Here is a 15303-nt window from a genome sequence, read left to right on the forward strand (position 1 = left end):
CATGTGGTTCCAGGGATTGAACTCAGGACCTTATGTTTGTCCACTTTATTCTCCCAGGGCACCGAGTTTATTCTTTCCCAGTGTACATGGCCCAACAAATCCTTTCTGGCTTAGCGTCGTTTGGGAACATTTATGTCGGGTGCTGCCCTGTATCCTCAAGTTCTCATGTTCAAGATTAAAATAAAGGCAAGAACACAGGGGAAAAAAAAATCAAAAGGAACGGGCTGTTTTTTGCCTTTCCCCTCAAGCCTCTGGGTATAATGGCTGACCACAAAGCCCGTTCTGGGCTGGCACCTACATTTTCTTTTTATTTTATTTATTCCCTTTTGTTGCCCTTGTAGTTTTATTGTTGTAGTTGTTGTTGTCGTCGTTGTTGGATAGGACAGAGAGAAGTGGAGAGAGGAGGGGAAGACAGAGAGGGGGAGAGAAAGATAGACAGAAACCTGTAGACCTGCTTCACCGCCTGTAAAGTGACGCCCCTGCAGGTGGGGAGTTGGGGGCTGGAACCGGGATCCTTATGCTGGTCTTTGTGCTTTGTACATTTTCATTTTGAAGCCAGTGTCACCCTTTCTTATTTCCCATCTGACTGCTAAGGCAAAGTGGGGGAAGGTGAGAATCCAGTCCAGGTGACACTTCTCATGAAGTAATGTAGGTGTCTTTCTCCTTCCCTACTCTCCCCCTCCCTCTCAATTTCTTTCTCTGTCCAAAGTAAATAAATATTTATAATCATCTTCCCTTGTAGTGACATGTCCCATAGTCAGAGAATAGATTTCTGAATCAACAAGGGCCACATGTCTGTCTGCCCAAGACCTTAAGAGTATGTAACCAACCCAAAGACTCATAAATAACCTCTCAAGCAGAAGCAAGTAGAACTGAATCAACTTCAGACCCCCAATCTGCAACAAGATGATGACAGAGAGGACAGGCATTCCTGGAACTCTTCTTGTGTGTGTGTGGTGGGGGTGTGTGAGGGCAAGGGTGTGTGTGTCCGTGTGAAAGAGAAGAAGTCCTTTGTCCCAGAACTTCCATGTTCATATAGTGTCTTTTTTTTTTTTTTCCTCCAGGGTTATTGCTGGGCTCGGTGCCTGCACCATGAATCCACCGCTCCTGGAGGCCATTTTTCCCCCTTTTTGTTGCCCTAGTTGTTGCAGCCTCGTTGCGGTTATTATTGCCATTGTTGACGTTGCTTTGTTGTTGGATAAGGACAGAGAGAAATGGAGAGAGGAGGGGAAGACAGAGAGAGAGGGGAGAGAAAGATAGACACCTGCAGACCTGCTTCACCGCCTGTGAAGCGACTCCTCTGCAGGTGGGGAGCCAGGGGCTGGAACTGGGATCCTTATGCCGGTCCCTGCGCTTTGCGCCACGTGCGCTTAACCCACTGCGCCACCGCCCGACTCCCCATATAGTGTCTTTTAAGACAGCATCCCATTGTGTTTGTCCATTTGTTAGAGCGTTCTTCGGACTGAATGTTTCTTTCACAAAAACAAAAACTCTGAAAGCAACGAACATCTCTGTCCCCATCTTTGACTCTGGTCCAGAGCTGCCTTTCCTATACTGATCCACTGGTTCTAAAGACCTGTGTTGTTACTGTCAGACTTTCCAAATCCCAGACACTAGGCCCTGTTACCTCATCCTTCCTAGTCATTTCCCCAGAAGAATGCCCACATTCCTGGTAAGAGCAGCGTCCGAGCGTCAGGTGTTGGCACACTCCGTAGAGTGCACACGTTATTCTGCCATGCACAAAAACCAGGTCCAAATCCCTAGACTCCACCTGTAAAGGGGGAAGAGCTTCACCAGTGGTGAAGCAGTCCTGTGTCTTTCTCTCTCCTTCCCTACCCCCACCCTTCCCTCTCAATTTCTCTAGCCAAAGAAAATATATATGCATTTTTAAAAGATTATTATTTTGTTTATGAGAAAGATAGAAGGAGAAAGAACCAGACATCACTCTGGCACATGTGCTGCCGGGAATTGAACTCAGGACCTCATGCTTGAGAGTCCAACGCCTTATCACTGCGCCACCTCCTGGACCACAATATATGTATTTTTTAAAGAAAAAACTTTTAAAGGTTTTATTTACTTATTAATGAGGAATATAGGAGGAGAGAAACAGTCATCACTCTGGTACATGTGCTGCTGAGGATTGAACTCAGGACCTCATACTTGAGAGTCCAGTGCCTTAGCCACTGCGCCAACTCCCAGACCACTAAATTTATTATATTTTATTTATTTATTGAATAGAGATGCCAGAAATGGAGAGGGGAGAGAGACAGACACCTGCAACCCTGCTTCACCACTCATGAAGCTTTCCCCCTGCAGGTGGGACTGGGGGCTTGAACTGGGGTCCTTGTGCACTGTAACATATGTACTCAACCAGGTGCGTCACCACCCAGCCCCATATTTTTTTTAATCATCTTCCCTACTAGTGACGTGTAGGACTGTCCCATAGTCAGATTTCTTTTGTCCTGTCTCCAGCAGCCAAAGTTATGGTTTCAGACCTTTCAGTGACAACACCCTCAGGATTCCCCCACTCATTCCTGGACTTGGTAGAACTGGGTGGGGATGGGGAGCAGGTGTACCATTTTGTACCTTGAACCCACACATTTTAGGGATCTAAGTTGCGAAATTCCCAGAATACCTCTGGAAAAGACCCCAGAAAACATCCTTTATGAAAACTGAGTAGGTGTCAATATAATGGAACAGGTGTGTGTGTGTGTGTGTTGGGGGGGGAGGGTGCGGGTAGGGGGGAGCCGTCTAGTAACCCTCTATGCTCTCTCCAGAATTCTGAATGTAGATCCTCTTGGCTTGCAAGATAAGAGCAAAGCAGGCCCTGAATGAGAACTAGCCTTCCTGGCCCCAACCCACGGCTTCTTCCTAACACTAAATGTATTGCCTGACTGGACAGCTTTCCCCGTAGCCGAAGCCACCTTCTCAGCCACCTTTCTCTCTGCCCACTTGCAGATCTTGTCCACTTTGATATCCCCTCCATCCACGTAGAGCTCGGGTCCACACTCCGCCTGAGCCCCCTGGAGCATGTGCGGCGACACTCGGTGACTGACAAGAGGGACTCAGAGGAAGAGTCAGAGAGCACCGCCCTCTGACACGGCACCCCATCCCCACTGTGTGTACATATGCGGCCGCAGCAGACATACGCATCCAGGAGCGTCCCCGGGCTCTGCCAAGTGTTCTTGTTGGCTCCTTGCTGTCACTGCCAACATGAGGTTGGTCTGCAGAGAACTGCTCTCTGGCCCGTGTGGCAAATGTCTGGTGGTGCAGTTTATGTTTGTTCCCTTTTGGGTGGTGACTTTGGCCTTTTGACTTTGTGCCTCTTTTGATCCCCTTTCAAACTCCATGCTAAGCCAACACCTCTTTCTTCACCCAAGGGTGTAGCTGTCAGCAGTGTTACCTTTGTAGGGTGAAGGTGGAGTTGCTTGTTAAACATGGCGGCTGTCTTCCTGTGTCAAGTCTTACACTCTCAGCTCCTGTGGATCAGGCACAGGGTGTGTGTGTGTGGGAGGGATCCTTTCACCTACACTGGCACTAGTTCTGGAATTCTTGAAGTCCTGGGGCATTGACTTTTGCCAGCTCTGCAAGGGAAGCCAGGTCAGTGTGAAAACTGTGTGTGTGAGAAGAGGGAGAGGGGGAGGGGGGTTTGCCTCTCATCTGGGCATACCAAAATGACATACAGACTTTGTTTTACTTAATGATTTTCCATACCGTGTGACTGAAAGCGCCCATTAATTATCACATTATTTTCTACAACTGGATTAAAAAAAAAAGTAAATAAAAATGATCTCAGAGGTTATCTGGAGGTCCCAAATCTATCTCCCCATGCTGCCCAAAACATGAGATGTCTGATACAATTCCATTTCCTCTCCAGGCTCAGGGGCCAGGACCTCTGGGATACCCAGCTTACTGGGAACTTGGGGGTCCAGGAGCCTGCCTTTTCTTTTCTGGAGGTTACAAGGGAATAGCAATAATTCTGTTACCCAAAGTATGTACAAGTGGCTGTGGCCCGCAGGGACAGGCCAACACCAGGCATTCACCCCTTTTCATCAAATCCCATCCGTTCAGGAGGGCTGGGAGAGTACCCGGGGGAAGAGAATTACATTCGGGGTGAGAGGATAAGGGAATGAGAAATCCATTTGGGTCATGCATGTAGTCACACTTTACAGTTTGATCCTTTTAAAATAGATGATATACCTATACATGCTATAATATTTGTATATATATATATATGAAATCTATATTTGTTTAATTTGAGCCATTCAACGTAAACCAGTGTACAGGTGTACAATGAGAAACTTAAAAAAAAATGCTTAGTTATTTTTCCCAACATGGTGTAAAATAGTCCTCTTGAAGAGTTGTATCTGCAGACTTTTGATGTCAACAGCTTTGTTCTTTTCCTGGAAAGGGCGGTTCAGCACCCAGTTTGTAATGGGGCCCAGGGGATTGAAAGTTAACCTTTAAATAAATGTACAAAATAGTTGTCAAAAGTCATGTTATTAAAATAGATTTATTATCCCTGAGCATGGTCTACCTTCTTTTAACAATGAACCTATGGAAACAAGGGAGCTAATCTCTGTTGCCCTGGGAGGAAGACAGGGTCCCCGGGAGGCAGGGCCAAGTTCCTTGTCTGTGTATCTTAAGTCTCTGTGACTGTCTGGGGGAGAGGAACACCCCGTAAATACTAGATTTGTTCTTTGATAACTCGGTTTCCAAGCACTAGCCTCTGTGAGGCTAGTTAGTGAGGGAACCAGTCAGATGTGGTCTTTTCTCCGTTGCCTTTAAGGGCAGTGACTAATTCTGGTTCTCACTGTGGGTAGTGAAGAGCAGATCTACTGGCCAAGCAGAAGACTGGGAAGACTTGTGAAGTTTCCTGGAAGCCCTGTGGCAGGCCAGTCAGATTCTCTAGTGTGTGAGGCTACCTCACTGCCGTGAACCTGCACAAGTTGGCTTCTGGCAGAAAATTAGGTTGCTGTGGCTGGGGGGGAGGGGGGCGGGCTCCAAAGATCCTTGCCGCTCTGAGCTGGCCTCCAGGGCACACCAAGCAGCTGATGTCACCCACAGTTAAAAATAGCTGTTTGGGGGGGTGACAATGTGACAAAGCAAAGCACTCACGTCCCAAACGGAACCTTTATTGCAATCTGTGTTTTTGGAAATACTATTCCTTCAGCCTTGGAGCCTTAGACTTCTGTGTCTACAACCCAACGGTCCCTGATTTGACCTCCCGCTGGTATCCATAGGGAAAAACTTGGCTAGAACAAGTGCAGGTACACCTTGTTTTTCCATGACTTCCTTAAAAAATTTTTTTTTAAATTTAACCTGTGGCGGTGAGTTAACACATATCCCTGTCGTCTTGTTTTCTGTTTGGCAGTGTCCTGTCCCACGATCGTGCCAACCACCAGTCTAGCAGGTCAGTCCTTAGCAGGGAGCCCGAGCCAAGGCCCAAATCCACACATGCACACACACACACTTCTGATAATCTCCAAGCAAGGAGAACAGACAGGGTGCCTGTGAGTTGGGGCAGGAGCCACAAGCCTGCACGGGGCAAGGTCACTCTGGGATCGTCACTGTGCCCTGACCTTCTTGCTCTGTGGGCTATGATGCTCTTCCCTGGGGGCCCGTTTCTGCTGGGGCTTGCTGTCCTCGGGTATCCCAGCCTGCTCAATGGCGTGGAGGGCCTCCCGCACCAGCCGCATCTCTCGCTTCCCCCTACGCTCCTCCATCTCCTCGATGTCCTCAGCAAACAGGGCTTGGAGTGGGGCTTTCAGCTTGGGCACAGTTGGGAAGTCTCCAAAGCAGACCTAGATGGCAAGAGGAACAGCACACCTTAAGAGGGGGCTGAGCTAGAGTGAGGAAGTCCCACGAATTCCTTCCCATACAAAACCGAGTGGAAGCAGAAAGAAAGGCGGAGGGGGAAAATGACTCCTTACTTAACTCCTGGCCAAGGGCAGCAAACTGAACGGACCTCTGAGAAGTAGAGGCGCTTCAGACTCTTGAGAACTGAGCTGCTCGGGAGGCAAGCCAGGCTCTCGCCCATGATCACTCAGGAGAGAACAATCCTGTCTGTGGGGCCCCTAGTTAGGTAGGACTTTATGGACTGACCAGGCTTGGGGGCTGGGGTCTCTCAGCAACTTCTAGCTAATGTCAGTCCAGAAGGTCGTGCAGGGGCTTTGACCTGTGTTGCAATACCCATGTCCAGCAGCGGAGAAGTAATTACAGGAGCCAGACCATCCACCTTTTGAACACCCCCCCCCAAAAAAAAATAATTTTCTCCATACTCCCAGTGGGGGAGAAGTGGTAGGGGGAAGATGACCAGAGAACTCTCAACTCCAAATTCCATCAGGAATGAGAGAAGGAAAAAGGGAGGGTCACTTAGATATAATAATAGGTATATATGTGACTTGGAAAGGAACAGAAGATGGGACCTTAAAAAAAAAAAAAAAAAAAGGCCAAATCTAGACAGATAGTTGTAGAAGTAATAGTTAACCCATATCTGAACCCTTGGGAGAACTGCTATAATTTCCAATGGAGGGACTGGGGATTCAGAACTCCTGATGGGAACTGTGTGGAGTTGAACCGAATCATGTGACTTAATGTTGAGGCGAGAGGCACCCTCGGTCATGTACGATGAACCCCGGCAGAGTGTGAGCGAGGGAGTGCCCTCTCTGCCCTGGCCTATATATATGCCACCTGGCTCGTCTGCCACCCACAGACCTTCATGTGATCGAAGGCGATTCCAACTTTATCGTTGAAGTCAGGGCTGAAGAGGGGGATCTTGGCATAGCGCTGGCTGAAGTGGTTCAGCATAATGAACTCGGCCTTCATCTGCATCCCCACACGGATCGCCTGTGAGGTTGTGCTGCAAGTGAAGGGTCCGAGTCAGGCTGCGGCTCAACAGAGAAGGGTAGGTCTCCTTCGAAGGAGGGAACTGGCACAGAACCTGTCCACTCAGGCTCCCAGGAAAAGCTGGCAGGTGCCCTCAGTCACTGTCTTTAGTTACTCAACAGACTCTCCGGTGGCCAGATTTCTCCACACTCCCCTACCTTCCCACCCCATGCCCAGCGTCTGTACTGGCTATCAAACTTCCATTACTGAGAGTATCTGAGAAAAAGCAGGAGGTTTCTTACTTAAGGGTAATACGCCTTTTTTGTTTTTTTGTTTTTTTTTTTAAATTATGGTAAAAAGAAATAGGGCAAGAATGGGAGGGAGAAGTGTGCAGCCTGCTTTGCCACCCTCTACAGGTAGAGACCTGAACCCAGATCTTCATATCAAGACCCAGATTTGGGTCCTTATGGGATGTACCACTGCCTGGCTCCAGGAATAAATTTCATCTAAAGATTTTTTATTTTTGGGGCTGAGTGGTGGCACACCTGGCTGAGTGCACATGTTACAATGTGCAAAGGTCCTGGGTTTGAGCCGCCGGTCCCCACCTGCAGGGTAGTGAAGGCATGCTGCAGGTGTCTCTCTTCTATCCCCTCCTTTCCCTCTAGGCCTCTGGCTGTCTCTATCCAATAAATAAAGGTCATAAAAAATACTTCTTTATGAGACAAGACACCAGATCACCGCTCAACTCTGGCATATGGTGGTGCCGGCATCTAAGCCTGGTACTTCTGAGGCCTTGGGTATGAAAGTCTGGTGAGCTACCTCTGCTGTCTTCCTGACTTTCCGTCACACATCCAGGACCCCTAACTCCATATCCACTGGCAATTCCCTGAGGTGGCTTTTGTTTTATCCCGGCACATTCGGCAATCATTAAAAAAAAAAAAAAGAAACCTACCTCCCCTAGAACCTTGTCTTCAAAGCGTTACAGAAATAAAGGCAGAAAGTACCAAAGAGAACCTATCAAGGTTTAGAAGCTCTGAATCCCTTTGGTGGGAAGTAGGCTGACCTCGTATCATTACAGGACAGTCACTGCCGGGTGTGGAGGGGCACAACATAAGCGTGTTTCAAGCGTCGCCTTGTAGGAAGGGAAGGAATGGGAGACAAGGGCTCAGTAGTCTCTCTTACCTGTGTGTCTTTTCCAAAGCCTCCCTTTCCAGGCCGTCTTCCAATGTAGCTTCGTGTATTAGGAGGGTGGCATCTTTCCCTAGGGAGCAAGGACGGGTGTAGGAACAGAGATCTCTGCCCAAGAAGCACTTGGTCTTGGTCTAAAGCTGCTTCTTGTGCCCTGTGGTTTGTCTGCAAGATGAGGGGCACAACCAGAGGCTGTGGGACCACAGTTGGCCACCTCTGCCAACTGCTCTCTAGCTTCACAAAGCCCATTGTTTACTCACCCATCTGGACCAGAGCTTCACAGGGCATGGTGTCCCCAGAGTAAACTACTTTCCAGCCGGAGGTGTGGACTAGCGCGCAGCCAAAAGCATGCTTACAGTGCCGGACCAGGCAGGTCTGAAACTAAAAGAGCAACCGGAAGTTCTGCAGATGCCCCCCCACCCCCGCCACACCCTCCCCTGCCTCAGGACACCCTCTCACCTCCTCCAAATCACAACTTTCCAACAACAAACGGATCAACCTTTCATCTTCAGGACTGGCGCCCTCAGCTCCCTTCTGAAGGCATCTGGCAGGAATCATACTGTGATAAAAGCATTGTATAAGCAGGGAGCCGTTTGTGCGCACGTGGTACCAAGAGTAGGGACCCAGCCAAGCCCCCCCCCCCCCCGTCTTAATCTGCAGGGGGAAAGATTCACAAGTGCTGAAGCAGGTCTGCAAGACTCTCTCTCTCTCTGTCTCTTACTCACTCACTCTATCTTCCCCATCCCTCTCAATTTTTCTCTGTCCTATCAAACAAAATAGAAAAGGAGAAAAAGCTCAGGGCCTGGAATATGATGGCAGAGGAGGAGTTAATAGTGGGGTTGTACTGTTGACTGTAAACCATTAATCCCCCAATGAAGAAATTTTAAAAAAGGGGGGGAGCGGTGGGAACGGCTACTGGGAGTAGCAGTGGATTTGTAGCAGGGCACTAAGCCCCAGCTATAACCGTGGTGGCAATTAAAAAAAAAATTATAAGCATTAAAAAAATTAACATGAAATAATAAAATCAACTAATATGAATCAAAGCCTAAGTCTCTGGGTACAGCACCTCAAAAATCAGTATTAAAATACATTGTTTTGTTGTTGCTTGTGCTTCATTCACCATTCTGGGCCAGCTTTCTCAGAGATAGGAGGGAGAAGAGGAAAGAGACCACAGCACAGGGCTAGGGAGACAGCATAATGGTTATGCCAAAAGCTTTTCATGCCTGAGGCACCAAAAATCAGGTTCAATCCTTAGCACTGCCATAAACCAGAGCTGAGCAGTGCCTTAGTGAAAAAACAAAATCAAACAAAGCCAACCAAACAAAGAACAACAACAACAACAACAAAAAAAAAAAACCCAGTCCACGACACAGATTCTCCCCCAAGTACTTGAGGGCTAGGCTTGAGCCAGAGTCTTGTTACATGCCAAAGCGGGGACCTTTCCAAGTGAACTATTTTGCTAGGTCTAAGAAATATAATTTAGAATATACATGGAGAAAACTCGTCACAAAGAACCAAGCCAGATTCTCCAAAGACAGAAAACAAAACACACATACACACACACACACACACACACACACACACACACACACACACACACACACACACACACCCGTTCCCCAAGGCCCCAGGTAATGAGAAAAAAATTCTGATAAGGTCAGGGAAGATGGCATAATGGTTATACAAAATGTCTTTGACTCCAAAGTCTAGGGTTGATTCCACACACCACGATGAGCCAAAGCAGGAAGGAAGGAAGGTAGGTAGGAAGGAAGGGAGGGAGGGAGGGTTGATTCAAACACTTAAACAGGAATCACTGAATAGTTTCCCCTCAAGTCAAAAGTATTTCTCCCTTGCTTCCACCATCCCAGACTATGTCAAGGGCAAAGTGGCTGGGTTACCACTAGCTGCCCCAGTGGCAGTCCTTGCACTTGTGTGTAAGAGGCAGAAGACAACAAGCCTCAGGGGCCAGGCTGCAGGCACTCACTCACCTCATGTGATGTAGAATCTGCTGGCACTGGTTGTGGTACTGGTGAATCCAGGCTCCAAGCTGCTTGGGAGCAACCACTAGCAAAGGGTGAAATGGCTTTTCTAGACTTGCCTGAAACAGCCAAATCGAGAGTCAAACCAACGACAACAAAGCATCTTCATAAAAAAAATTAAAAAAAAAAAATGTCTCCTAGAATGGGGGAAGGTGTTGCTTGTTTCTGTAGAATTCACCCAAACTCAGATTATTCACTCACCAAAGCTCGCTCTCTCTCCAGCAGGATATGTATCAAGCCCTGGCAATGAAAACAGACAGTGGATTAGCCACATACAGACTCCACGTTCTTCTGCGGGTTGTTGTTCTAGGGTTCTAGAACGTCTTGTGGAAGAAGTTCTTAGCTCGCTACTGACCGCCATTCCTCTAACACTGTCATTGGAGCTGAGGGCCGGCATGGACGGACCCACAATACTGAAGTATCACAGGCAATGTGACCAGGAGATAGTAGTGGTCTGGTATCAGCAGCTCTGAAAGGACCACGTCTCCCACTCAGGAAATCTGTCAAAGTTTCCTCTGAGTAGAGTGTTTAGAAAGCAACATTCACAAGATAGATGAAGGAAAATTCCAACTGCCCAAAGACAGCAGAGCAAACAGAAAGACAAGGTCCTGTAGCCAGGTGAGTGGCTCAACTGGTATGGGACCAGAATGCCACCCCCAGCACTACGAGTACTGCAGTGACACTCTGCCTTGTCTCTTTCCTTTTCTCTAACTCATGTGAAACTCAATACACACATATATACATACACGTGTCTATTAGAGAAATCAAAAGCAAGGCCTTAAGTGGAGCAGAGTGCCTATTATGGTCTTGTTTTGTTTTGTTTCAAAAGCACCATTAGCCAGCGAGAGGTGAAAAGCAAAAGCTTTAAGCAAATTTAAAAAACGGAAGAACCGGGGGCGTGCGGTGAAGCACCCGGTGAAACGTACACAGTATGAAGACTCGCTCGAATGAGGATCCCAGTTCGAGCCCCCGGACCCCCACCTGTATGTGTGTGTGTGTGGGGGGGTCACTTCACAAGCGGTGAGGCAGGTTTGCAGGCGTCTCTCTCTCTCTCTTTCCTCTCTATCACCCTTCCTTCTCTCTCAGTTTCTCTCTGTCCTAGCCAATAAGATGGAAAAAATGGCCGCCAGGAGCAGTGGGTCTGTAGTGCAGGCACTGAGCCCCAGGGATAACCTTGGAGGCAAAGAAAAGAGGAGGGGGGGACAAGAAGCAGTAGGAGGTGGTCCGGGAGGTGACACAGTGGATAAAGCACTGGACTCTCAAGTGTGAGGTCTTGAGTTCAATCCCTGGCAGCAAACATACCAGAATGATGTCTAGGTCTTTCTCTCTCTCCTCCTATCTTTCTCATGAATAAATTATATATATATATATTTTTTTAAAAAAGCAGTAGGATAGTACAGTGTGTCCAGCTGCCTATATCCTGGGGCCCTGTAAACCTCCCACTTCCATCCCCTGCCCGCACACCTCCCAGCACTCACTGTGTGGTGGTCTGCATGCATGTGGGACACAAACACAGCTGCAAGGCTGCCCAGGACCCTGTCCACTTCATCCCCGTAGTGACGGCACAGCTGCCCAAAGGTGCCCTCACCACAGTCCAGCATCAGGGACTTGTCAGGGCTATAAACAAGAGCAGAGGGTCGGTCATGCATTAGACAGACGCTGGTGGGGATGGAGGGGGAGGGGGCTAGCATTTCGTCTCTGAGTAGAGCAGGAAATAGCTGTGGTGATCTGTCTTACATAACTACTACTACTTCTTCCTCCAGCCTCCTCCTCCTCCTCCTTCTTTGTTTTTTTGCCTCTAGGGTTATCGCTGAGGCTACACTATGTATCGATTGCTCCTGGAGGGCCACCCCCCCCCATTTTTGCCGCCCTTGTTGTTATTGCTGATGTTGTTGTTGTTCCATCAAGGAACAAGCAATTTCTTCTTCTTTTTGTTTATTGTTTGCTTTTTACACTTAATAGCACTGCTTGTGAAACTAGAACCCAGGCCTAGTGGCATGTAGGCTTTACTGGGTGCAACATACGTAGCCTGCCCCTCAGGCTAAATTCTCGTTTTTTCTTTTTAACATTTATTTCTTTTCCCTTTTGTTGTCCTTGTTGTTTTTTTATTGTTGTTGTAGTTATTGATGTCATCATCACTGGACAGGACAGAGAGAAATGGAGAAAGGAGGGGAAGATAGAGAGGGGGAGAGAAAGACAGACACCTGCAGACCTGCTTCACTACCTGTGAAGCGACTCTCCTGCAGGTGGGGATTCGGGGATTCGAACCGGGATCCTTACGTCCTTGTGCTTCGCGCCACATGTGCTTAACCCACTGCGCTACCACCTGATTCCCCTCAGGTGAAATTTTCTAAAGAACTATTCCACCCAGCAAGTTAATTTGAAAAGGAAATAGTATTAATACTGTAAGTGTCTCTACGTCTCAGAACCGAAAAATGGCAGGTCCAGAGTGAGCTGGTGTGGTAACAACTGCTCTTTAATTTTACCCTCTTTTCTAGTGTCTGCTGGTGTGAAATTATGGCTGAGGTATGTGTGTTCATTTAAACACATTCAGTCCCTTGATTGAATGATTTTTTTTTTTTTTTTAGCGTACTCTCTCGATTTTGCCTCCTGCCTTCTGGCTACTGGCTACAGAGAGGTCAGTCAGAGCGCTGTGAAACAGTGGTGAGACTTCTGCCTGGGAGAGCAGGAACTACCTTATGTTGACAAGCGTGGCGCTGACGTTTCGAATCTTCATTGGGATGGCAGACCCTGTTCCAAGGAAGACGACTTCTGGGTACTGGCTTCTTTTCTCTATGGGAAGATAAAACAAGTACAAGAGTTCATTTTTTCAGTTCAAAAATAAGTCAGCATTCAGCCATGAGGTGAGAAAATCCAGTTTCCCAGGAGGGACTTGTGGACCAGCCAGGCAAAGGCTCTCGATGAGTGACACAGGCTCTTTTGTGAGGCAAGGGTCATCTGGAAGGGAGCGAGAGAACTCGAAAAGCCCTTTCTTTGAGAGAACTGCTCTACGTCTTCTCAGTGGCCAAGGAGACTTCTATGAATCTTCTTGTACTGTAAGAACTGGTGCCCACCCTCTCTTAACTACCAGACCTGTACTTCCTACATGTGCTCACAGGAGCCCTGGAGGGTAGGAGAGGCAATGCCCAGGTTCACAGGAAAGGAAGCAGGCTCAGAGAAGTGGTGCTGCAGAAACAGGAAATGTTAAGAGGCCAGAGTCCAATTCAGGGAGATCAGATTCTAAAACACATTTCAGTCTCATGGAGCCTAACCAGATCCGGTCTGTGGATGTGTGTGCCGTTTGTAAGCATAATCTCAATGGACCTTTAATATAGAAGTTAAGTCAGAAATCCAATCACAAACTTAGGGAAAGTGAAGGCAGGGAAGTCAGTCTTCCCGAAACAGATAAGAAGGAGGCCACGTCAAGAGGAGGTAAAGAGGGAGGGCTGGGTGGTGGTGCACCTGGTTAAACACACACAGTACAAAGCACAAGTACCAGGTTCCAGCCCCTGGCTCCCTACTTGCAACGGGGGGTGGGGGGTGGGGGGGGTGGGGGTGCTACACAAGTGGTGAAGCAGGTGTACACATCGTTCTCTCTCCCTCCCCCTTTTTATTTCTCTCTGCCCATATCAATAAAATGGCAAAAATGGCCACCAGGATCAGTGGATTCGTAGTGCTGGCACTGAAACCCATCAATAACCCTGGAAGCAAAAAAAAAAAAAAAAAAAAAAAGTGAGGATTTCCATTTGCCTGTCTTCCTCCTCTGAACATCTCTTGAGTTTCATGGAGAGCTTCACATTTGGCTAAACTCCCCACCTGCCTGCCTTGTGTTGATTCCCAACATTCTCAATCTTTACCATCAGTTGAAAGTACCCTACAAAGCTCCCTTATCTTTTTTTTTTAAAGCAAAGTGCTCAAAGTCCCTTGCTTTTTAAAAAATATTTATTTTCCCTTTTGTTGCCCTTGTTGTTTTATTGCTGTATTTATTATTGTTGTTGTCATTATTGGATAGGATGGAGAGAGGAGGGGAAGACAGAGAGGGGGGAGAGAAAGTCAGACAGCTGCAGACCTGCTTCACCGCTTGTGAAGCGACTCCCCTGCAGGTGGGGAGCCGGGGCTCGAAGCAGGATCCTTACGTTGGTCCTTGAGCTTTGTGACCCGCGCACTTAACCCGCTGCGCTACTGCCTAACTCCCGCTTTTTTAAAAAAATATTTTTATTTATTTTATTTTTGAGAGAGAGACAGAAACACCAGAGCACCGCTCAGCTCTGGCTTATAGTGGCGTGGAGGATTAAACCTGGGACTTAGGCACGAGAGTCTGTTTGCATAACCATTATGCTATTTCCCCTGCCCCAAAAGCTCCCTTATCTATACTGACTGATGGGGCAGTGGAAACTGAGCAAGGTGGGACATGGCTGAAAGCTCACGTGGATACTTATAGAAAAGTCAGGACTAGACCCCAATTTAAGCTCCAGTCAAATTTCTTTCCACTGCACCAAAGTAAAAGACTCTGGGGTGGGGGCGGGACAAGGTTCAGGTGCTGGAACATGATGGCAGAGAAGGACTTAGCGGGGGTTATACTGTTATGTGAAAATGTTATGCACGTACAGATTATTGTATATTACTGTCAACTGTAAACCATTAATCCCCCAATAAAGAAACAAAACATTTCATTCCACACAGTGCCCCCTACAACCATGTGCCTTTTAAGATGTCTACATGACAACAGCAAACATACCCATGTTAAAAGTTCTGAGGGGGCGGAAAGCTCTGGTGTTTTCTGAACGAGACTAGAGAAACACTGGGCTAAATAAATCTGGTTAGACTGAGTTAGACTGACCCCGTCCTTAGTGCTATGTGAACATGTACAGAAGAAGGTGAGGTGAGAGAGGTAATTCCTACTAGACTTTCCTCACCTGCAGGGGTGGGACTATGCTGCACAGTCTGCCTGTATTCTTGGATGCTCTCTTTGAATCCGGGGCACTCCAGTGCCTCCGTTATGAATTCGTCCTGATTGCAAGTGATGATGGCATCCCTACAGAGAGGAAAGTCAGTCAGGAGACCAAAATGGCCATGCAGCCTCCCCAAGCTGGTGGATCTCCAGAGTCAATCGGTGGAGGCAAGCTGCAAGAAGTTCTTGCCCGTCCAGAGGAAAGACCAAGGAGACAAGACTTTCCAGAGTGCTGTTCTCTTATGGAACTTTTCTCAGCTAAGTGAGGGAGGATTTCTGGAGTCCTGAATAACTAAA

The 15303-nt window shown here is 47.7% G+C and overlaps 2 protein-coding genes across 9 annotated transcripts in view; one reads left to right on the forward strand and one right to left on the reverse strand.

Moving 5' to 3' along the window:
* ARHGAP44 (Rho GTPase activating protein 44) overlaps window positions 1-3101 on the forward strand; it is a 202981-nt gene extending 199880 nt beyond the window's left edge. For 4 of the 5 annotated variants that reach the window (XM_060204448.1, XM_060204451.1, XM_060204452.1 and 1 more), the window contains one exon: window positions 2959-3101. In XM_060204448.1, the coding sequence (XP_060060431.1) occupies window positions 2959-3098 (140 nt within the window). In that variant the 3' untranslated portion in view covers window positions 3099-3101. The remainder of the gene's footprint in view (window positions 1-2958) is intronic. The other variant, XM_060204450.1, reaches the window with a different exon arrangement.
* A 344-nt stretch (window positions 3102-3445) lies between these two features.
* The window catches only part of ELAC2 (elaC ribonuclease Z 2), a 33555-nt gene continuing 21697 nt past the window's right edge, over window positions 3446-15303 (reverse strand). The window contains exons 15-25 of one of the 4 annotated variants that reach the window (XM_060204446.1): window positions 14972-15090; window positions 12752-12848; window positions 11534-11672; window positions 10257-10295; window positions 10005-10114; window positions 8476-8575; window positions 8277-8397; window positions 8011-8089; window positions 6718-6862; window positions 5583-5804; window positions 3446-3584 (exon numbers count right to left, since the gene is read on the reverse strand). In XM_060204446.1, the coding sequence (XP_060060429.1) occupies window positions 3465-3584; window positions 5583-5804; window positions 6718-6862; window positions 8011-8089; window positions 8277-8397; window positions 8476-8575; window positions 10005-10114; window positions 10257-10295; window positions 11534-11672; window positions 12752-12848; window positions 14972-15090 (1291 nt within the window). In that variant the 3' untranslated portion in view covers window positions 3446-3464. Of the gene's footprint in view, window positions 3585-4107; window positions 4462-5119; window positions 5805-6717; window positions 6863-8010; window positions 8182-8276; window positions 8398-8475; window positions 8576-10004; window positions 10115-10256; window positions 10296-11533; window positions 11673-12751; window positions 12849-14971; window positions 15091-15303 lie in introns of those variants that run through there. The other 3 variants (XM_016186486.2, XM_007519189.3, XM_060204447.1) reach the window with 3 other exon arrangements.

This window comes from Erinaceus europaeus, chromosome 12, assembly GCF_950295315.1.
Source record: "Erinaceus europaeus chromosome 12, mEriEur2.1, whole genome shotgun sequence".
Classification (NCBI taxonomy): Eukaryota; Metazoa; Chordata; class Mammalia; order Eulipotyphla; family Erinaceidae; genus Erinaceus; species Erinaceus europaeus.